The sequence below is a fragment of the Cervus elaphus genome, chromosome 11 (genome assembly GCF_910594005.1).
Source record: "Cervus elaphus chromosome 11, mCerEla1.1, whole genome shotgun sequence".
In the NCBI taxonomy this organism is placed as follows: Eukaryota; Metazoa; Chordata; class Mammalia; order Artiodactyla; family Cervidae; genus Cervus; species Cervus elaphus.
Window position 1 is genome coordinate 92,710,655 of NC_057825.1, and position 24,164 is coordinate 92,734,818.

A 24,164-nucleotide genomic window follows, 5' to 3' on the forward strand; every position below is an offset into this window, starting at 1 on the left:
AGTCAACTCTTTGCATGAGGTGGCCAAAGTATTGGCATTTCAGCTTCAGTGTCAGTCCTTCCAATGAACACCCAGGACTGATCTCCTTTAGGATGGACTGGTTGGATCTCCTTGCAGTCCAAGGGACTCTCAAGAGTCTTCTCCAACACCACAGTTCAAAAGCATCAATTCTTTGGTGCTCAGCTTTCTTCACCGTCCAACTCTCACATCCATACATGACTACTGGAAAAACCATAGCCTTGACTAGACAGACCTTGGTCGGCAAAGTAATGTCTCTGCTTTTAAATATGCTATCCAGGTTGGTCATAACTTTCCCATGTCTAAAAACCAAGTGAAGAAAGAGACGATAGACACAGAACTACAAGTGATCCATGTGTTGAGTTTAGCCAAGTACCTTAAAATAACTATGATTAGCTTGTTTAAAAAAATAGGTTAAAATGTGGAGAACTTCTCTAGAGAATTAGAATCCATAAAAAAGAAACATATGTAATTCATAGAACTACTAACCAACCATTATGTACAAATCATATGCCAGATGTATGCCAGGTGCTTTACACATGTAATATTACTTAGTCATCTTAAAAAACCACACGAGGTATTTTTTATTGTCTTGTTTTACATGTGAAAGAGACAAGGGTTACTAGTATGTCCATCATGCACCTCCTCCCTCTTTTCCCTTCTTTCACACTCCACTTCTACTCATGAAAGGAGAAGCTGTGTGGATTCTATTCCTGTGTATTTTAGATAGGTAAAGAGAGACAGGACCTAAGAGGGAAAGGACTACGTCAGAGAGGCTGAATCAATCTCTAGAATATATGTATATATATATGGCTGAGAGAGGAATGAGATAGAGTAACAGGGACTGGAACAGAGTCTTAGTTTTTGTGTGTGCATGTATGTGAAAGGCTCTTGGAACATCTCCAGGTTAGATATGATTTTGAGGAGTAGAGGAAGAAAATTTGAAAAATATCATTGTGGGTAATGAACTATTTCCTCTTTGGTGTTCTTTGAAAGCACACATAAATTAATTTTAAAACTACTATTTGTCTTCTGGGTAGTGCTTCTTTATATGCCATTTATGTGGAGACTAAAGCACATGGGGCCACTAGATTTGTTAGGGTTACAAATAGGTAAGTACACTTATGTTTAGAGAGGTTAAGTATATGGCCTAAGTTCACACAATTGGAAAATAATGAAGCTTTCAGAAACCTAGCACCATCTGATCCCAAAGCCCACGCTTTTTATGGACAATATGAATTGTATTTTACCAAAACAGATTAGAAAACTGCCTGGCCTTACCATCACCCTGATACCAAAGCCAAAGATGCCACACACAAAAAAGAAAATTATAGGCCAACATCACTGATGAACATAGATGCAAAAATCCTCAACAAAATTCTAGCAAACAGAATCCAATAACATATAAAAAGGATCTTACATCATGATCAAGAGGGCTTTATCCCAGGGATGCAAGAATTTTTCAATATATGCAAACCAATCAATGTGATACACCATATTAACAAACTGAAAGATAAAAATCATATGATCACCTCAACAGATGCAGAAAAAGCTTTTGACAAAATTCAATACACATTTATGATAAAAAAAACTCCAGAAAGTAGGCATAAAAAAAAACTCAACATAATAAAGGCCATATATGACAAACCCACAGCAAACATTATTCTTGATGGTGGAAAACTGAAACTATTTCCTCTAAGACAGGAACAAGACAAGGGTGTCCACTCTCACTGCTATTATTCAACATAGTTTTGGAAATCCTAGCTACAGCAATCAGAGAAGAAAAAGAAATAAAAAGAATCTTGACTGGAAAAGAAGAAGTAAAACTCTATTTGCAGATGGCATAGAAAACCCTAAAGATGCCATCAGAAAATTACTAGAGCTAATCAATGGATATAGCAAAGTCACAGTATATAAAATTAATAACATAAACCTCTTGCATTCTTATACACTAACAATGAAAAGTCAGAAAGAGAAATTATCCCATTCACCATGGCAACAAAAAGAATAAAACACCTAGGAATAAACCTACCTAAAGAGACAAAGACCTGTATGCAGAAAACTATAAGACACTGATGAAAGAAATCAAAGACCACACAAATAGATGGAGAGATACCATGTTCCTGGATTGGAAGAATCAGTATTGTGAAAATGACTATACTACCCAAAGCAACCTACAGATTCAATGAAATTTCAATTTCTATTAAACTACCAATGGTATTTTTCTAGAATTAGAGCAAAAAATTTCACAGTTTGTATGGAAACACAAAAGACCCTGAATAGCCAAAGCAACCTTGAAAAAGAAGAATGGAGCTGGAGGAATCAACCTGCCTGACTTCAGACTATCCTACAAAGCCACAGTCATCAAGACACTGGCACAAAATAGAAACATAGACCAATGGAACACTGGCACAAAAGCAGATATACAGACCAATGGAACAAAATTGAAAGCCCAGAGATAAACCCACACACTTATGGGCACCGTATCTTTGACAAAGGAGGCAAGAATATACAATGGAGAAAAGAGAGTCTCTTTGATAAGTGGCGCTGGGAAAACTAGACAGCTACATGCAAAAGAATGAAATTAGAACACTTCCTAACACCATACACAAACATTAACTCAAAATGGATTAAAGACATAAATATAAGACCAGAAAGTATAAAACTCTTAAGGGAAAACATAGGCAGAACACTCTTTGACATAAATCACAGCAAGATCCTCTATAACTCACCTCCTAGAGCAATGGAAACAAAACCAAAAATAAGCAAACGGGACCTAATTTAACTTAAAAGCCTTTGCACAGCAGAGGGAACTATAAACAAGATGAAAACACAATGCTCACAATGGGAGAAAATAGTAGCAAATGAAACAACTGACAAAGGATTAATCTTCAAAATATACAAGCAACTCATTCAGTTCAATACCAGAAAAACAATCCAATCAAAAAGTGGGCAGAAGACCTAAAAAGACATTTCTCCTAAGAATAAATACAGATGGTGAATAAACACATGAAATGGTGATCAACATCACTCATTATTAGGGAAATGCAAATCAAAGCTACAATGAGGAGGTATCACCTCACATGGGCTGGAATGGTTATCGTCAAAAAAATCTATAAACAGTAAGTGCTGGAGAGAGTGTGGAGAAAAGGGAACTCTCTTGCACTGTTAGTGGGAATGCAAATTGATTTAGCCACTATGGAGAACATTATGGAAATTTCTTTAAAAAACTAGGAATAAAACTACCATATGATCCAATAATCCCACTACTGGACATACACCTTGAGGAAGTCATAATTTAAAAAGACACATGCACCCCAATGTTCACCACAGCACTACTTACAACAGGTAGGATGTGGAAGCAACCTGGATGTCCATTAACAGATGAATGGATAAAAAAGCTGTGGTACATATACACAATGGGATATTACTCAGCCAGAAAAAGGAACACATTTGACTCAGTTCTAACAAGGTAGATGAATCTAGAGCCTATTATACAGAGTGAAGTAAGTTGAGAAAGAGAAATATCATATATTAATGCACATATATGGAATCTAGAAAGATGGTACTGATGAACCTGTCTGCAGGGCAGCAGTGGAGATGCAAACATAGAGAACAGACTTGTGGACACAGTGCGGGAAGAAGAGGGTGGGACAAATTAAGAAAGTAGCATTGAAACGTATACATTACCATATGTAAAATTAAGTAGCCAGTGGAAATTTACTGTATGAGGCAGGTAGCTCAAATCTGATGCTCTGTGATAACCTACAGGGGTGGGATGGGGTGGGAGGTGGGAGTGAGGTTCAAGAGGGAGGGAACATATGTACACCCATGGCTGATTCATGATATATGGTAGAAACCAACACAATACTATAAAGTAATTATCCTCCAATTAAACATAAATAAATAAAAAAATAAAAAATTTAAATGGTATTTATGGACATTTATTGAGAACCTGCTGTGTTCCATGTACTATTCTAATCATGGGAACTATAAAGAAAAATGCAAAGCTGCTTATTTTCAATAAAATCATTATTGGCATAAAGTACTGCTTGAATTATATTGAAAATATTCCTACCAAATAAAGAAAATGAGAAAATAAAAAGAAAAAAGAAAAGAAGACTGCCTGATCTTGACTCCCAACAAAGAGAGATAGCAAAAGAAGAGTTTCTACTGTAAACCTAAATTTGAATAAGGCTGAGGAGTTAGTTGGTAAAATGGGGAAGTGGTAGAAATTTCAGGAAAAGGCAACCATGTTTTCCTAGAGTCTGGGTAGTCAAATTTATATCATAGGCTTTAACCAAAATCATAGGATCATATATTTTAAAAACAAATTGAAATATACTTTTCTCCAAAAAGAAACAGAATGCACAAAGTCTAGTGGTAAATATAGGCATCCAGAAAGGCCTCATTGCAGAAGCAACATCTGAGCTGAGTCCTTCAGAATGAGGTAGAATTTGAATAGATGGAGTCATAGAAGGGACAACATGAACGAAAGTTCAATGGTGGGGTGATTTTAAAGTTTGTATATTAATTTGGTTGGACTGTATGATACAGGAAAGAGAATAACGGGAGGCAAGGATGGAGTTTGAATACCTAGCTAAGGAATATAGACTTTAAAATAGTTTCAAGCTGAAGAGTGGCAGGATCAGTGCTGTTTCAAGAAGATTAATCTGGTAGCAGTATGGAAAATGGACTGGGATGGGGAAACACTAAAAACATTGAGCTGAGTTAAGAGGTTACTGTGATATTAAAGGAAAGAGGGGCAGAGGACTTGACCTCAGATAGTAAGAATAGAGAGGAAAAAATACACACAATAGATGTTATGGTCTTAGAGCAGGCAAGACATAAGTAATCAGGTGACATTAGGGGAATGCTTCAGGAAGATTAACCTGACCTAAAGAACAGAGCAAATTAGAAGAGTGACAGATTGGACATAGGGAAGCTAATTAGGAGTTTATTGAAGAAGTCTTGGTGAGAACAAGCAGTGGGAAGGGGAAGGAAAGAACAGTTACAACTCATGAGAAAAAATTTGATATGACTTAGTAATGAAATGCGTGTAAAGGGTGAGAAGGCTGAAAGTGACTGAGGTTTCAAGCCTGGGTGAGTAGACAGTGGTGGTGCTGCTATTAACAGAAAGACAGAAGTTAGAATGAGAAGTTAGCTGGAGGGGAAACAACAAAGTGAGAAACAGAAGTAGAAAAAAAAAAGATGTAAAAAGATTTACATGGGGAGCCGATGACATCGGATTTTGAAAGAACATATGAAAGAGGTGTGAGAAATAATTAAACCAAGGATGGGCTTAAAGAAGTGCTGAGAACTTGTAAAAATAGGATCAGGAAGGTTAAAACTCTAAATAAGTCTTGTCACATAGTAGGGACTCCAGAAATACTTGGTGTTGAATGACTGAACAGAAGCTTGTGAATTTTTCCCTCCATAACATATTGCCTTTCAGGCTTTTTGCTGCTTGGAGATGCTATGTGAGAAGCAAGAAGGAAGAGCCATTCAAACACTATTTTGCTTCTTTCCTTTCTGGAAAAGGAGAGTGGCCTTTGATTTGATGAAGTGGAGCACAAGAAGCACAACATGGGTAAGGAAGTAGGTACTTACTACCAGTTTAAGTGAATTCAAGTCCAGTGAAGTACAGAAGCACGGGGTGTTAAGTGAAGGGAGAAGAATTAGCTTTGGTGTTATAGTCTGTGTTTATCTGGCTACACTGGTATTAGAAACTTAGCTGAGGAATTAAAAGTATGAGATATATTTTTAAAAAGTATGTAGTCAGCAGAACTACATTCAAATTCTGACTAGATCACTGCAGTAGCAGTGTGACCTTTGGTAAGTCACTTGATCTCTTCAGTATTCTCTATCTGTAAAAATACGGATAACAATCTATCTCATGGAATTACTGTGAGGATTAAATGAGTTAAGATATGCAAAGCACTTGGTTAAGTGACTAGCTCTTATTATAATAAGTGCTACCAAAAATGGGTATCTGCTAGACTTGGATCAACTACATACTTGTGAGTTTCCATAAGAGGAGTGATAAAGAAGAGGTCTCTTTGGCCTCTACAACTATACCCGGCGCATAGTGCTCAATAAATGCACGCTTAATTGCTCAGTCCTGTCTGACTCTTTGCAACCTCAAGGACTGCAGCCTGCCAGGCTCCTCTGTCTATGGGATTCTCTAGGCAAGAATACTGGAGTGGGCTGCCATTTCCTACTCCAGGGCATCTTCCCAACCCAGGGATCAAGCCTGAGTCTTCTGTGGCTGGCGGATTCTTTACCCCTGAACCACCTGGGAAGCACTCAATAAATATTTGTTGAACGAATAAATATGGATTCTCACACCCCAAGTTCAGAGGCAGAGAGACTCTAATCTCATGTAATGTAAGCCAGGATGGAAAAGAATATTCTTTCCCAACCTTACTATAAACTATTATTGCTACATAATACCTCATTGCTTGGGTGAATTATTGTTCCTCTAACCTTTCCCCTATTTCAATTTAACCATTCCTCTACTTAGGACATTAAAGTTGTTTCCAGTTTTTTACCATTGTAAATAACACTGAGATAAACATGACCATACATATATCTTTTCTCTCTTTTCTCATTGTTTTCTTGGGCTATATTCTTGGTCGTGGAATTAAAGTGTTGAAGGTTACCACTTTTCAGAAAATTTATACTCCCTCTATCAGTGTTTTAAAATGCAAATGTCTGTTTAAGATATCACATACAAAAGAATGTATTGAAGCCCCTTGAGAGAAATTTCTCTCCAGTAGGTCTCCAAGATCCTGAGGAATCAGGTAGAGTATAGTAAACTGAGCCGTTGGGCTTTAACAGTCAGGAGGTATCTGTTGCCTCTGCTCTGCAAAGATAGGAGATGGGTGTTCGTCAGATAGGAAACAGGAACTCAGTGGGTGGACCTAAAAGGGAGTGTGGGCTTTGAAACAGGAAAAAAGAAGTCTGCTTCTGATAGTGAAAGAGACACATTACTGTGCTGTCTTGATCTCCCATATCCTACTGGGTCAAACTGTTATTCTGTATCCACTAAGCAGTTATACCCAACTCTGAATTGTATTTGCAGTTTTTTCATTTTGCTTTCTCAGCATTGTTTTACTGTTTCATGTATATGATCTTTTTAGATTTTTCATTTCAGGAAATGGTAAACCAGAAACCAGGCAGTTATTTGATACTTTCCTCTTCCTTCACAAGTTCTCTTTCTCTAAAACACTACTTTAATTGCTTAACTTTTCTCATCTTGACTTCAGTATCCAATTCCAAGCCAAAACTGTCTCTTGCCTAGACTATGTCAGTGCCCTCCTACCTCATTTTCTTGTTTTCATTTTTGCTTCGGAAAGTTCATTTCTAAATTTTGGCACAATTAATCACTTAAACATTTAAATAGATGATGTCATTTCTAATGACTTCTTTCTGTACCTAAAGCCCCACGTCCTCAGTTTGGGCTACAAATCCTGTATGATTTGACTCTGCTCACTTTTAGCTCCTCACCTTCTGGCTCTCTCTATTGTTGCTCATTTTGTTTCAGTCACAATGATCATTCCATTCTTTTTTTTTTTTTTCATTTATTTTTATTAGTTGGAGGCTAATTACAATATTGTAGTGGTTTTTGTCATACATTGACATGAATCAGCCATGGATTTATACTTATTCATTCCATTCTTGATTTGAGGATCAGCTCTTTCTGGCCTTTCGGTCTTTGCACATGCATTTCTCTGCACCTGGAATGGTCTTCCTGCCACCCTGCACCTAGCTAATTCCCATTCATCGGGCAGATGTCAGTTTAATTGTTGCTCTCATAGAGAAGCTCTATTACAGCAAGCCCTTGTTTTCCTTCATAAACTTCTCACAATTAACAATACACATATTTAATTCTGTCTCTTTCATTAGAAAGATTTTGAGACCACAGATAATGTCTACCATAATAGACTGAATACCTGGGACTTAGCACAATTTCTAGCATATACTAAGTGTTCTTCATTGAAATAAACCATAATATCCAGCATAGTGATAGGAAAAAATAGGGTTTAAGATATAGTTACTTAAGGACAATTCCTTATTGCCAATAAAATGTAAAATCAGGGATTTTCAAGTTTAGTCATATAACTGAATTCAGGAATTATTCGCTATAGCATGAAACCAACAAAGGCAAGTCATACTTAATCCATATTTCAAAGTATGTCCAGTTTTTCTCTATCCTCTGGAAGACTGGGGCAGATTTGGGATCCGGGCAGGATTAAATCAGCTGCTTTCCTATGGTGGGTACTTTAACACTCTTCATCACCTGGTGACATGGGTACTCACCAGCAGGCTGTGACACAAAGCATGGAAATGCTGCTGATTTGTTTCCAGCTCATCCCATTCCAGCTGCCAACAGCTTGTGGGTCTGAGGATGAAGGGGAGTCCATAGGTCAGTGATTCGCAGACCCCACTGGATTTTAGAGCCCTGGGAAGAGACAATGGAAGTGTGAGGCTCCTTAGTGATATCCAGAACCTTGACCCAGATCCACTTAAATTTAGCTTCAGGCTAAGACCCTATTGTGAAATCCTTTAGGTTAGGGCCTGTGAATTATTCACCTTAGGATGTACCTATCAGGGTATGTGGCACACAGCAGAGTCTCAAATTCTGTGAATTAAGGAATGCAGCACCTATCCTGAGACCTCAAGACTCTGATGGGTATTTCCTCTCCTGAGCTCATTCTGTCCCATTCATTCCTGCTGCAGCATCCACATTACACAACAGTATACTAACGATCTGCATCCCACATCTGGTTCTTCTGTGGCAAGATGCTGATGAAAGACACAGTTAAGAAGAGATTGCATTTAAGCAGTTTCCCCAGCAGCATCCATGGTCCCAAGTCCACAGACAAGCTTACTCAGATACCTGTACATGGGCACTGTGATAGAACTAGGAAGCAGTAAAAGTGGTCTTTGCCATCATTCCTAATTCAGCTCTGGAACTGATTCTCTTGGAAACAAGAATTCTAGTACTTAAAGAAATGGAAAAGTGGGGTAGATCCTAGGTGCCACTCATTCCTTGAAGATCAGATCTCTTTCCCAATGTCTAAACATATTAGGTGTTCAATAAATATTTGCTGAATGGATAAACATCATTCTGTTTATCTTTTTTTCCTCTGCATTCTCGGAGACTTTCTGGATTTCCAGTCTTCATCCAGACTTTAGAATATTCTACTGAGACATATCTTTCACTGTCTCCTCATTCATCGCCACATGTTGAGCAGCCTGACCTTGCTATTTCATGCCCACACCTGCAGTTAGTTGCTACTCTGGAATTGACCCCCTGCTGCCTGACACTTGGGGAATGCCCATGCCCTCCCTCTATCTTAGTCTTCCTAGCTGGAACCAATAAGAATAAATATTTGCATGGATTAGGGGGGTTCTCTTGGCCCATACTTGATCACCCGGAGCTTGTAACAAGAGGCTGATGATGACTGGGAAACCATCTGGTAGAGGGTGCTGAAGTCTCCTTTGGGGTCATCCATCCTCAAAGAGCCATCAGCTGTTCCAGGGAGTAGGGATGGGCTGAGAAGTCGCTCTTGAAGATCACATTTCAGGCACACTACAGTAAAAACAGCATTTGGGGAGGGATTGTTTGTCACAAGTTACCTCAGGCTATATGATTAAGAGAGATCATCTGCCACCCATTCCACGTCCACCAGACAAGTAAGGGTTGGGAGAGGCAGGGAAGTGGACAGAGGAGCAGGTCTGAAATAATATTGCTCTACATAACAGGTAACTTTATTTTCTGGATGTGACATGAGTTTTTTCTTGTTTTACTTCTGGACTGGCTGAACAGTTTCCTCATAGTGAGAGATCTGGCTTGTGATTGAGTCGGAGAGGAATGTGTGTCCTCTGTGGAGGAGGCAGTTAACACTGCAATATGCAGGGCCTTTTGGCAATCACAGAAGGAAATTCTGCCCCTCCTGCTTCCCTGTGGCTAAGCTTTGGCAAGACTGCAGGCCAGATGAAGGAAGAGCAGGAAAGCAGAAGTCAGGCAGTCAGCTGACAGCTACTGCTTCTCTGTGAGTTCTTCCAGGACATTCGAGGGAGGGGGAGGACTAAGTTCCTGAAACAGTTTATTTTATAATTCCCCAAGTGAATAGAACCTTTTGGACCTTGCAACATCACTGTGGCAACATACAACAGTTCTGAGGGTGTTTCAACTATGTATGGGTTATTCATGGAGGTTTTTTATGCATCCATAAGCTTCTTCTCCAGCAAGCATATTCACATGTCACAGTGTACAATGTTCTGTTGCTCTAGATTTGAATCCTTGATATTATGAAAGTTTTAAATGAAATGTATATTGGGTTTAAGTATTGTTAACAAACTATGAATATATGCGTGTTCTGTACTTGTGAGAAGGTTAGCTGTTGATGTCAGTGATTTATGAAATGACTGAAGTACCGGCAACATGAGGTAAAAACAAAAGTAGAAATAATGTAGAAAAAACAGGTCTAGCTGGGCCTGGCAATCAGACCTGGACATCATTTCTGGATGAGACAGCTCTTGGCCAGTTGTGTCCCAGAGCCCAGGAAGTCATTAGGAGGGACTCTGCCTAGGACTCCAGCTTCCCTTATTCCCTCTGTGCCTGACTGCTTCATTGTTGGGTTCTTGGGCTTTAGGATTAGACGGCTGTGCTCATCTGGCTGAGGTTCTTGACTCTGGCTGCAGTAAGAATCACCTAGTGAACTTGTCTGGTATGGATGTCTGGCCCCTACCTCACAGCAGCAAAACTGGGATCTCTGGGGCTGGAGCTGATACTGGTATTTTTAAAAGTTCCTCATTTGATTCTTACTGTAGCCAGCGATGAGAACTACTGGAACCATAGTCTCAGCAATGCTCCAAAGCTGGGAAAGATGTTTTAGCAGGGTTTGAGTCTAGAACCAGGTAGGCTTCTCATCACTCAGACCCAGGTGCAGAGACGGCAGAGACCAAGAATGAGAAAAGTTCATCTGAGGCAGACGGTGCTCCGTCAGAAAGAGCCTCTGAGGAAGCATCTAAGGAGAGGGTGAAGGACCCAAGCTGGTTACAGAAGCAGGTAGTGTTGGGCGGAGAACCTTGTAAGGAGAAGTCAGAGTGAACATCTGAGGAGCAGTTCTCAAAAGATTATATATTAGGAGACCTCAGGGTTTTAATTAGCTTTTTTTCTTTTTCCTTAGGGAAACACATCTCTAGAAATTCACATAAAGAGCAATGCATCAGCTTTGTAAACAATGGATAATTATAATATGGTCTTTATCGCGCTTGTTTAAACTCTCATGTGGGTCATACCCACCCCAGTAGAGGCCTACCTTCTCTGGACCTCATTCCAACTTGTGCCTGAGCATCTGGATTCCAGTGAAGATGTTTTCAGCAGTTTTACCACCATCCTAGATCTAAGTTCTACCACCCACCCTGAAGACCTGTGGGTTTCCAAAAAATAACTGCAGATGGAAATAAACATTCTGGGTCTGACCCTGGTGTTGAAACCCATGGGAAAAGAGAGGGCAAAGCAAAGAATTCTCAATATTACAATGGGCAAATGCCATGCAGCAGCAGAAGAAAGGCTAGTTGCAGGAGATCCTGGCTCTGTATGGCCCTAGCGCTCCTATTGAGAGAAGTGCCCAGAAGGATGCAGGTTGCATGGTAGGTAAGGGCCCAGGCTCTGGAGCTGACAGACCAGGGTTTGTCACCAGGGTTTGTCTGAGGTTTGATGAATATCCTCTGGGCTGAGAGTTATCAAATGTATAAAATATAGATTTCTAATCCTAAGGGTTAAGAATGGGATTCAGAGTTGCCTGGCTTCAGATTTTGGCTTGGCTATTAATATTCTGTGCAGCCCTGGGGGAAATGTTTAATTCCTCTGGGTGACACTTCTCATCTGTAAACAAGGATAATATTATATTTATTGATTTTAAGACACTTTTTTTTTTTTCACTTACTAGTGTCTCTATGTATGTCTTACAATCACCATGGACCAGGCAGACACTCTTAACCCTTACTTACTACTCTAACCTAAAATAACTCTCTCAGTAAGAATAAAATAATATTTCTAAGTGATAAAAAGCAATGTGTCACATTTAATTGGAATTGTTTTTCTTTCTTGGTGGTATGTGAAATAATGTTATATCTTATAACTGACACCGTTTAGCCTTCCCTGGGGGAGAAGGCAATGGCACCCCACTCCAGTACTCTTGCCTGGAAAATCCCATGGATGGAGGAGCCTGGTGGGCTGCGGTCCATGGGGTCGCTGAGTCAGACACGACTGAGCGACTTCACTTTCACTTTTCACTTTCATGCATTGGAGAAGGAAATGGCAACCCACTCCAGTGTTCTTGCCTGGAGAATCCCAGGGATGAGGGAGCCAGGTGGCCTGATGTCTACGGGGTTGCACAGAGTCAGACACGACTGAAGTGACTTAGCAGCAGCAGCAGCAGGCTTCCCTGGTAGCTCAGATGGTAAAGAATCTGCCTGCAATGCAGGAGACCCAGGTTCTATACCTGGGTTGGGAAGATCCTCTTGAGAAGAGAATGGCAACCCACTCCAGTATTCTTGCCTGGAGAATTCCATGGACAGAGGAGCCTGATGGGCAACAACAGTTCATGGGGTCACAAAGAGTCAGACACAACTGAAGTGACTAACACTTTGACTTTTAGATTCAGTGACATGTGATAACAGTACCTGCATCATGTTGTTATGAAGATGAAAGAGGATAATGCAAGGAAAGGAGTTAACACAGTGTTTGGGAAAAATAGATAAGAAGTGAGCAATTGGTCTTGGGCAAAGCAGGTGGAATGGAGGCCTTGTGAAGATTTTACACACAAAGGAAAGACAGTAAAATCAAGAGAAGTTGTTAAAGGTATCCCAGGTCCTAGACTGAAATGGGGGGGAAGAGGAGATAAATTAAGAACCCAGTGGCTATCTCTATAAAGAAAGGACCAAGGTGTATCCTCCTCTTTGGGGACAGAAGTCGGTATCCATTTTTCTCATTGAGAAAGGTGAAGACATAATTTAGTCTTTTCCCTTTGAAGCTGTGGCTGACTATACTGATGGGTCCATTTTCAGGCCCTGCCACCCAGGTCTTAGGCCTACCTTCAAAGGGGATGGAGACTAGAAATGGCTTTATCTCTACAGTCTAGTGGGACCTGAGTTAGGTATCACTGCCAGCTGAACAGTATCCAGGACCTTGCTAGCATTCCTAGAACACTGAACTGACCTCTTGGTTTCCACAATTGCCAGAACATACTTCGTTAACATTGTCTAAGGCCACTAGTTGAACTCCCTGGGGCTCGTTCTATAGTTGCTTTAGTTCCCCTCAATTTGGTGTCTTCCTATTGAGAAGGTCTCTATTTAATCATTTAATTTTGGTTCTTTTCCTCTCCTTACAGGCCCTATTCATGTTATTGAAGTAACAGCTTACCTGAAATTATGTCAATAATATCTGCCACATCAAAAATGAAAACTTGAGAAAACATGTGATTCATTGCTCTCTCATGTAGTGTAGCGGATGCCCTATTATTGAGGTGTTTAAGTCTTTACACTGAAACTAACTGGCTCTTGCTGTCTGGGTTTAATCAGGTTCAGTTTCCTAATTGAAAATTAGAAGTTTAGAAATTCTCATGCTGACATTGGACAGCCTCATCCACTCCTCTTCCAGTCCCTAAACCTCAACTACTCTGTATTCTGATGACTTTCCAATCCTAATTCTAGACTAGGATAATCATTGTCTATGTAATATATCTTTTAGGGAGAGTGTACTTGAATCATCTCTGGTTCTGGAAATGTTGCTGATACTCCGTGAAGGAAGAAGAAGGTGAACATGTTCTTGATCTGTTCCGCTGTTATGCAGCCAGGCTTTGAAGAAAATCTCCATGCTGACAATATCACTGTCTATAGTCTGAAGATCAATGTCAGTTGCCAGGATAGGACTCTCTGCAGAAGAAAGGGAAACAGTAGTTAGTGTTTAATTCTTTAGTTACAAATTTTGAAAAATATAAAATATTAAAAGCACCCATTTTTGAACCTATCAATTCTACCTCTAGATATCTAGCCTAGAGACATTCTTGGATAGTACCTAAAGAGACATATGCAAAGATATTCAGCACAGCATTGTTGCAAAAACAAATAATCAAAGCCCCAAACAGGAAGCAATTCAAATGTCCATCAATAGGGAAATATTTAAATAAATTATGGCATAGACTATGGAGTATTATACAGCTGTTAACAAAGTTAAATGTACTGACATGGAAAGCTAGGAGACAGTGAATAAAGAAAGTTCTAGAACAGAGTATAGTGTGACTCATTTATATAAAAATAAAACTGTTAGCCTAAGTACATACATATATATGGAAATGCCTTTGGCAGAGCTCTGGAAGTCCACTATTAAATTGTTAATAGTGAACAGGAGTAGAAATAGAGCAGAATTCTGAGACACACTCACTTTTTATTATTCATACTTCTATACATTTGAATTTTGTTGTATTTATGTATTTTCTGTATTCAAAAAAATTTTAGAATACAAAAACAGCCAAAAATAATATAGCAATTCAAGTTCAGTTCAGGTCAGTTGCTCACTCATGTGCGACTCTTTGCAACCACATGCACTGCAGCACAGCGGGCTTCCCTGTCCATCACCAACTCCTGGAGATTGCTCAAACTCATGTCCATCACGTCAGTGATGCCATCCAACTATCTCATCCTCTGTCATCCCCTTCTCTTCCTGCCTTCAGTCTTTGCCAGCATCAAGGTCTTTTCCAGTGAGTCAGTTCTTAGCATCAGGTGGCCAAATTACTGGAGCTTCAGCTTCAGCATCAGTCATTCCAGTGAATATTCAGGACTGATTTCCATTAGGATGGACTGGTTGGATCTCCTTGCAGTCCAAGAGACTCTCAAGAGTCTTCTCCAACACCACAGTTCAAAAGCATCAATTCTCCAGCGCTCATCTTTCTTTATGGTCCAACTCTCATATCCACAATGCAAGTTAAATACTTAGTTAATGAGGTCTTCAATTTTATGCTATTGTTTCACAGTGAAAATGTATTCAATTATTTCCTCTGTTATAAAACATAAATTTTAAAAAGACTAAGAGAGAAAAGATGAATTATAAGCTCCATCTTCTGATACAGAATTATACAAGTTTGTCATTGGTATACTACATCTCACAAGTGTGATTAGCAGCCAAGAAGACAGGGATGGTCTGGTGGAGTGTGATTTGATTCCCAATCTGAATGAATGGGACTAGGAAAGGGGGGTGATGAGACTTTGCTGGTCTATTTCCTTCTTTAGGCAACACTAGCTCAGGAATTGGGATCTGGATCTGGACATAAAGTTTGTCAGTAAAAGCCAAATATAAGGTGACAGAGGAAGCATAGAGAGAGGAAATGAGACAAGAGCTGGAAAGAAACTGAAGAGGAACCTGGATTTTTTTGCCTTACCATGATGGACTCTCAGAAATACTTTTACAAAGGGCCTAAGAAAAATCAGTCGCTCCAATGAATTAACTTCTATGTATGACTCATGGACCCCGAGGAGAACACTGGTTTATTTCTAGAACGACATTCCTGAGGACAAGTCTGCAGAGGTGGCAGACTCTTCACAGGGAACAAAGGGCTTCAGTCCAACGTGTTGGCACCCACACAGGGAAAGTGTGGTGAGACTTAAGTGACTTCATGTCATATTTATCAACTTATTATGTGGCTGAAAAGGGGCACCAAATGTATTTATCTTTGACCCAGTATAATTAAGACCTCACCACTGGTTACGCTTGCCTTCTGAGGTGGACCATATTCTGCCTGTGGGATGTGAATCTCTCTAAATAAACATGCTTTCACTTAAAAAAAAACTTCTACCATCTTCTGTGAATAGTTATGAGGATTCATTAGCTGATGAACTCATTCCATCAAGGAATAATATTAATTATGTACTACATAGAAGCTGAAATACTATATAAAGGTATATGATACTCTTTACCTTAACGAGTTTATAAAGCAACATTATTCTTGACCATTTCTCCTTAAACTCTCATCTACTCCACTATGTTTTCAGGTACTACAGTGATAGATATGAAGTCATTGTCAAATAAATGCTCCTCATAAGTGAGGAGAAATGTTCTTTTTAATAACGGGAAATTTATTGTGTCATAGGAAAAACAAGAAGTAATTTTTCTGAGTCTGGACTTCAACTTGAGTAATAAGTAGGGAAATGACTAAACAGCTTCTCTTCAAAGAAGCAAAGCAGTTATTAAAGTATAAGGAGGCAGATATAGAACTAAATAAATGAAGTAGGAAAAAGGATCTCAAAAAGTAGAGCAGATGATACTGCTTTGAGTTCAAACAACAGAATTTTGGAGAAGAGAAGTGTTTCTTTTTTCCTCCCCTGTGAAATGGTAAAAGATTAGAAAATTCCTACCATGGGTATGGGGACAGAGCAAAGTATCTCCCCATTAAGAATCTGGAAATAAGAAAAATAGGGGTTTCCTCAGATAGTTAAAAAATAAAGTTGATACAGAGTGATGAAGTCAATGAAAAACAATCACTTTAAAAAGAATGGCTTACAGACCAAAGCAAGATTTGGCTGGAGCCTATGGATGGTATTGGCTCATCCAAAGAATGAATGGATTCATTAGAAGGACAGACGGTTGCCCAGATATGGAGCCCAGAGAAAGGGAGGAACCGTGGTAGATGCTGGCCTTGATCAGCCAAGAACAGCACAGAGGAGAGGGTGTGCTAGCTCAGTGAGGAGTCCTAGTGGCAGGAAGGCAGGATACATTTGTCAAGCTTCTGCTCTTCTTGGTGATTATAGTGGTTATGGTTTTTCCTCTAAAATATTTCCTCTAAAATATTCTTTAGGCTTGAGCTTGATAAGGTGAGTCTATCTCTGAGAGGATGTTGATCCTGTAAAGCTGAAGAAGCAAGTCTGAAACATGGCACCTCTGTGAAGGAAAATGCCAGTCTTCCCTGCAGACACATCGTCAATGTTGCTAAGTTCTTTCCAACTTCTGTTTTGCAATTGAAAGTTTGTACCTTTTATTCTTCCTCAGCTATTTCTCTGCTCTCCTTACTACACTTCCTGTTTGTTCTCTATATCTATACCTCCGTTTCTGTTTAGTTATGTTTGTTCATTTGTTTTGTTGTTTGGATTCTACATATAAGTGAAATATGAAAGTATCTGTCTTTCTCATTTCACTTAGAATAATAGCTTCTAGGTCCACCCATGTTGCTGCAGATGGCAGGATTTACTTCTTTTCTTTTTTTTACTATGGCTGAGTAATATTCCATAAAGAATATTCCACATCTTCTTTATCCATTCATCTATTGATGGACACTTAGGTTTTTTTCATATCTAGGCTACTATAAATAATGCTACAATAAACATAGGGATGCATATATCTTTTAAAATCAGTGTTTTTTCTTCAAATAAACACCCAGGAGTGGAACTGATGGATCATATGGTAGCTCTATTTTTAACTTTTTGAGGAAACTCCATATTGTTCTTCACAGTGGCTGCACCAATTTGCATTCCCACTAACAGTGCGTGAGAGTTCCCTTTTCTCCACATTCTTGTCAACACTTGTTATTTGTTATTTGTTGTCTTTTTGATACCAGCCATTCTGACAGGTGCCAAGTGATTGTGGTGTTGATTTGCATTTCTCTGATGATTAGTGATGCTGAGCATCTTTTCATGTGCCTGTTGACAGAGCATGTCTTCTTTGGAAAGATGTCTTTTTAGGCCCCTTACCCATTTTTAAATTGGGTTGTTTGTTTTTTGATGTTGAGTTGTATAGGTTCTATGTATATTTTGAATATCAATCCTTTTTTTAGATATATCATTTGCAAAAGGCAGTAGGCTGCCTTTTCATTTTGTTGATTGTTTCCTTCACTGTGCAACACCTTTTTGGTTTGCTATAGTTCCATTTGTTTATTTTTGCTTTGCTTCCCTTGCCTGAGTAGACATATCCCCAAAAATATTGCTAAGACTGATACTGAAGAGTTCACTGCCTATGTTTCCTTCTAGAAGTTTTATGGTTTCAGATCTTACATTTAATTTTTTAATCCATTTTGAGCTTATTTTTGTATACGGTGTGAGAGTTCTTTCCAACTTAACCTGTATGTTCTTCAGAGAGCCTCTGAGTACAGCTTCTTCCTCTGAAACAGTTCTCAGGAGTCTCCACAGAGGCGCTGTGCTTCAGGTTTGAGGGGACCTTCTCAGAAACAGTCACATTGTCCAAGCTAAGCAGTGATGTGGAAACCAGAACACTTTGGAGGGGGCACTTCTTTTCCATATTCTCTGTCACTGGTCAAGGCATTCATTTCTCTGTGCCTGAATTATAGTAGTAGCCTCTTAGCTGCCCCACCAAACTCCATTCTTTCCCCTCTGGTACTTCTTACTACCAGTTAATTTTTCTAAAACATAGTTTCACCAGATCCTTCCTTTGCTAAAGAGCATATTCTGCCTTTCTGCTGTCAGCTTCTTTATTCTCTTCACTCATTCTGAACCATTTGTTACTTCTCATTATTCCTCAAATACCCCCATGTGCATGTGCTCAAGTTGCTAAGTCGTGTCTGACTCTTTGTGATCCTATGGACTATAGCCCACCAGACTTCTTTGTCCATGGGATTTTCTAGGCAAGAATACTGGAGTGGGTTTCCATTTCCTTCTCCAGGGGATCTTCTCGACCCAGGGATCGAACCCATGTTTCCTGTGTTGGCAGGCAGCTTATTTTTTTTTTAACCATTGAGCCACAGAGGAAGCCCCATCATACATTCCTCCTCGTTTCTACTTGTTGAGAGCCTACCAACACCCCTGCCCCTCCATCCCCCAGCTTAGTACCCTGCATAGAGCTGAAGTTCAGCAAATGCCTGTCCCTCAGCTCTCATCACTTTCTCCTGAAACTCTTCTGCTTCAGCTGAATTAGTCTCCTTGCCATGTTATTTCCTTCCTAGTGCTTTTTCAATCTATGGCCTGCAATTCCTTCAGAATTCAGCTCAGACTGACTTTTTCTAGGAAGTTATGCTTAATTATGGGCTTCCCAAGGTGGCACTAGTGGTAAAGAACCCATCTGCCAACGCAGGAGACATAAGAGAGGCGGGTTCGATCCCTGGGTTGGGATGATTCTCGGGAGAAGGAAATGGCAACCCACTCCAGGGTTCTTGCCTGGAGAATCCCATGGACAGGGGAGACTGGCAGGCTATGGTCCACAGGGTCTCAGAGTCAGACACAACTGAAGCGACTTAGAATGCAAACACATGTTTAATTATATCCTATTTGACTTTATTTTTTTAATTTTTTAATTTTTAATTTTTTATTTTTTTTCCTATTTGACTTTAATCAGTAGCCCCTGAGTATCTCTGGGCTTCATTTGGGCAATACTAATTATACTTGTTACTTTGTTTCTCCTGAAAGGTTTTCTGATTCTTTGTTTTTTTGCTTGTTTGTTTGTTTAATGAAAGGTGGTGGAATGTAGTAGAAAGACAAGGGTTTGAATATGGCTTGAAAGTTGTTAGCTATGTTACTTTGGGCAAAGTGGGGAAACCACAACCTATTTCATAGTTATAGGAGGCATAAGAAATGAGATGATTACCTAAGAATGGCATATAGCAGGTCTAACAAACAGAATTTTCTTCCTTTTCTCTCATCAACAAAATGAGTTGCTCTTACAGGAAAAGAAGATACTTTCCTTTTTAAAAACTATTTTTCCTCCTACTTGCTTATCTTGGTGACTTTCTCCTTGGCACCAACAAACATTAAGAACATCAACACTTGGTATTGTGTTCTTTACAAATACAACTAAATGTACGAAACCTGGGGAATGGGGAGGAGACTTCTCAGATGAAGATCAGCTCTCATATTGACTGGTGAGCAGGGTAGTCAATGAGACCGGTCCCACTGAGGTTATGAACTAAAAGTTTACTGGAGTCAACGCGCGGCTCTCACAGCAGAGGGCTTTGAGTTGTTTGGGTGTTCCTGACAGAGAGGAAGGCCTGGTCTGTTGCAGTTTAGCTGTAGCCAGCATTTTCATTCAGTTTTTGGACTTATTCTGCCTCCCTGTGGCCATAAGCAGTGATATCCTTCACTGAGCTAAGCTTTTCTGGAAGAGCCACAATAACAGGAAAGACTAAGAGAACCTATGAGCGCTGAAGAATTGATGCTTTTGAACTGTGGTGTTGGAGAAGATTCTTGAGAGTCCCTTGGACTGCAAGGAGATCCAACCAGTACATCCTTAAGGAAATCAGTCCTGACTATTCACTGGAAGGACTGAAGTTGAAGCTGAAACTCCAATACTTTGGCCACCTTCTGCAAAAAACTGACTCATTGGAAAAGACCCTGATGCTGGGAAAGATTGAAGGTGGGAGGAGAGGGGACGACAGAGGATGAGATGGTTGGATGGTATCACCAACTCAATGGACATGAATTTGAGTAAACTCCGGGAGTTGGTGATGGACAGGGAGGCCTGGCATGCTGCAGTCCATGGGGTCGCAAAGTCAGACACGACTGAGCAACTGAACTGAACTGAAGAAAACCTAAGGGTAATAAGGTAATGCCTAAAGCAATGCTTCTCAGAAGTCAACCCTAAAATAGGATTACAAAATTGAAATGTGTTTAAAATGGGAGAATTTAATAGTTTAATACATACATACATATGTAATGGTTATATTTCTCTCATGACATAGAATGTCTAAAGAAGAGGCCCAGGAAAATTGTGCTCCTGGCCACTCCTGCACAACCTCCCCAGTTCCACAAAGGCCTTGACCTATAGGCAAGTTCTATTTCTTTCTAAATGACTATGATGTTACCTGTCCTTTGGTGTCATGGATGGGCTTCAAGGGTTCTGGGAACCCCTGAAATTGAATACAACTCAGTTTGTAAGTGCATAGGTATATTTTGGTGGGGTGGAGGAGATGGCTGGGTCCTTAGCTTTTATTAGATTCTCAGAAGAGCTCTGTGACCCCCAATATGTCAAAAACTACTACAGAAGCTATGTGATCACGGTACTTCAGCTTCCTGGGCCAGTTTACAATCAGTGCTACCTACTCTGTGAATACAGGAGTGGCTTTAGGAGGCTAACAACTAGGATAAGTAATCAGGGCAGACAAAGTTTGCTCAGCAACAACTGTTCAGGTTCATTCAACCACAGTTTTCAAATCAGTAACTCAAGGGGATAGTCTCCAACACATCACAATGTTAGGGGCAGTCCAGCTTGCCCTTCTGAAATTATAAGCCTCATTTGTGGTGGTAATGATTGAACCCCGGGAAAAAGGAAAAGCCTGTTGAAAGGAGGTGGTGGGGTAGTGGGAGTTAAGGTAGTGTGTCCTCTGTAGAGAAGTGAGCATAGGACTGACCAAGTGGTCATCATCTTCTCAGGGTCCCTGTCTATAAGAGGGTTAAAACATCAGTAGAAGTGTAATGAGATAGAGAAAATTTATTTCTCAGAACTATTCTCAGGGAGGATACTATTGCCATTCATTTGTTCATTCACTTACTTAATTTGTCATTCAAATGATCATTAGTACCTTCCATGAGCTAGGCACTGCTTGGGGTCAACAATGAAAATGACAAATTCTTCGCTTTTATGGTTTACCATTCTAGTGGGAGAACAGACAATAAACAAACACATAAAATGGAAAACAATTACTGATAATAATAGGTAACTTTGAAGAAAAATAAATCAGGATATTTGTGTGTGTGTGTAAACTTTTCTCTTGGTTGGCCAGGGAAGAAGCATGCTCTAAGAAGGTAACAGCTGAGCACAGACTTGAACCAAGTGAAGGAGGGAGTCATGAAAACATCGATGGAAAGATTGTTCCTTGCAGAGGAATCAGCAGGGTCAAAGGTGTTAAAGTGAGAATGACCTGGTATACTGGAGGACTAGCAGGAAGGCTAAAGCAGAAAAAGGGAGGAAGTGAGGACAGGCAGGTAAGCAGCCGAGGTGAAGGATGAGATCTCCCCAAAGGAATGCACTCATGTAACAACAGGTAGTCACTACACCTGTTTCTAAGAAGGGTGGGTTCCATTATTGCAAGCCTTTGACTCAACTTAGGGAAGAAGTGTGCAAGACTGGGGCAGAAGAGAACCCGTACTCCTTTCCCTGTTCTTCTTTATAGCTCTTGGCTCCTAAACAATTGTTGAATTAGTATTCTAAAGATATTTGTTTGAAGGTGTGCCAAACTGTTAGCTTGTGTGGGATACCCATGTCTCAGTCCAGGCTTCCCACACATACTTTCCTGTCCTGTGGTGGTAGTGGGCAGTGGTTGAAAAATGAGAGAGGAATCTGGGAGTCCCATGAGCAGAACTCAGGCAGAGATCCCTCAGCTTGTAGTGGACATGCCTCTTTTCCAGCCTTAGCCAGTCACCCAGAGGGTTTTGCAATGGAAGGTCAAGCTGGTGCAGCCTAAGTTGGGCTGAAAAAGAAAGAAGCCTCGATTGTTAACTAAAGAATGTAATACTAATGATTCACAATGGATGATATACATTATTAGAGACTAAGGACGTATGGGCATCTCTAGCTCTGAGACATGTCTTAATATAATTCCAGATGTAAAATTTCAGCCCTTACTAAGTAGATGAATTAGAAAAGAAAATGTTTCCAGAGCAATTACTTTAGCTGGGAGAGTAATCTTCTCAGAATTGCTTTCTCAGGCCTGTTTGTTCCTAAGGGTGCAGAAGCCTGTGACTGGTTATAGGGACCTCCTAATGGGAGAAGCTCCATGGGATCCTCAGACATCTGGAGTGGTGGGAGCAACACCCCGTGACAAGGAGTTGACAATATTCCCTGCCATCTAATCCTCTTTTTTTTTTTTTTTTTTTGCCCAAGCCACATGGCTTCCTAGTTCCTAACCAGGGATCAAACCCAGGCCCCCTGCAGTGGAAGCTCAGAGTCCTAACCACTGGACAACAGGGAACTCCCATCTAATCCTGCTTTGAGAGACCTCACTTGCCCTGCCCTGGCCAGCCCAAATAGAGAGGAGAGCTTGTAGATGTGTTAAAGAGGGTCCTGGTTATGGACGCATCTGTGGATACCAGATGTAGCACCTTACCCACCTCTACTGACCTAGCATTAGCACAGGGTCTGGAATACAACAGGGAGCTCAGAAAATGTTTCACTGCACAAATAATCATAGCCAATATGCTCCTAACTTCCTCATGATCTTAGACCAGTCATCACTTCTAAGTTCAATTTCTTCATCTATAAAGTGGATGATGATAATACCTAGGCTTAGGGTTCATTTAAGTATAAAATGATGATACTGGAAAGCACTTTGTAGACTTAAAAGCATAATGAAACTATAAGGGGTGAAACAGTAGAAAGCTGCCTCCCAGCTGTCTACACATGAACATTTTAGTTACTAAATGCCAGGGCCATTTCTTTCCTCTTTTCTTGGTGACATTTTTGTCTTCAATAATCACATTATATCATACTTATATGATTCAATTTGTAAGAAAACATATTTTATCTGTGGGTCTCAATTAGCTTTATTTTCATTTTACTGAGAAAAAAATTACGACTCACACGCAAAAGGGGTTGATCACTACTGACTGAGACATACCAAGATCTAAAGCATAGTGTGACTTGGGAAACACAAGACTTAGAAGGTATTTTAAAACTCTTCCTTTTCTGCACAAATTTACGTATTCTATAAACAAAAAGCATTTAATGTAAATTGCAATGCAAATTAGAAAAGTGGATGGGAACAAGTGTTTTCAAAGGCACTGCAGTGGGGGAGGAGAGCAGGGAAATAGTTGTTTAGGAAAAGGAGGAAGTGGGATTAGGAGGGCATTAAATTCATTGGTGTGGCCCTGATGCCAATGCAGCAGACATGGGATCGATCCCTGGGTCAGGAAGATCCCCTGGAGAAGGAAATGGTATGGCCCTGAGAACTCAGACCAAGGAGTTTGCCTTCTTAATGCCCAAGCGAGCTAAGAGAAAGATCTACTCTGAGATGAAAATAAAAGTTGGAGGAACCAAGAAAGACTGTAAGACTTACTGGGGATTTAGGTAGAGTAAGGAAATGTTTTAAAAAAGGGGACAGAAACTAAAGAAAGTCCTAAAACATATCCTGAACAACAGCAATACGTGAACCGTGAACTTCCAGATGTTCAAGCTGGTTTTAGAATGGCAGAGGAACCAG

General features: G+C 40.0%; 1 protein-coding gene across 3 annotated transcripts in view; it reads right to left on the minus strand.

Moving 5' to 3' along the window:
• Window positions 1-24,164, minus strand: part of LOC122703892 (meiosis 1 associated protein) — a 90,753-nt gene that overhangs the window by 12,141 nt on the left and 54,448 nt on the right. For all 3 annotated transcript variants that reach the window (XM_043918468.1, XM_043918467.1, XM_043918469.1), the window contains exons 5-7: window positions 13,798-13,971; window positions 9,451-9,616; window positions 8,341-8,482 (exon numbers count right to left, since the gene is read on the minus strand). In XM_043918468.1, the coding sequence (XP_043774403.1) occupies window positions 8,341-8,482; window positions 9,451-9,616; window positions 13,798-13,971 (482 nt within the window). The remainder of the gene's footprint in view (window positions 1-8,340; window positions 8,483-9,450; window positions 9,617-13,797; window positions 13,972-24,164) is intronic.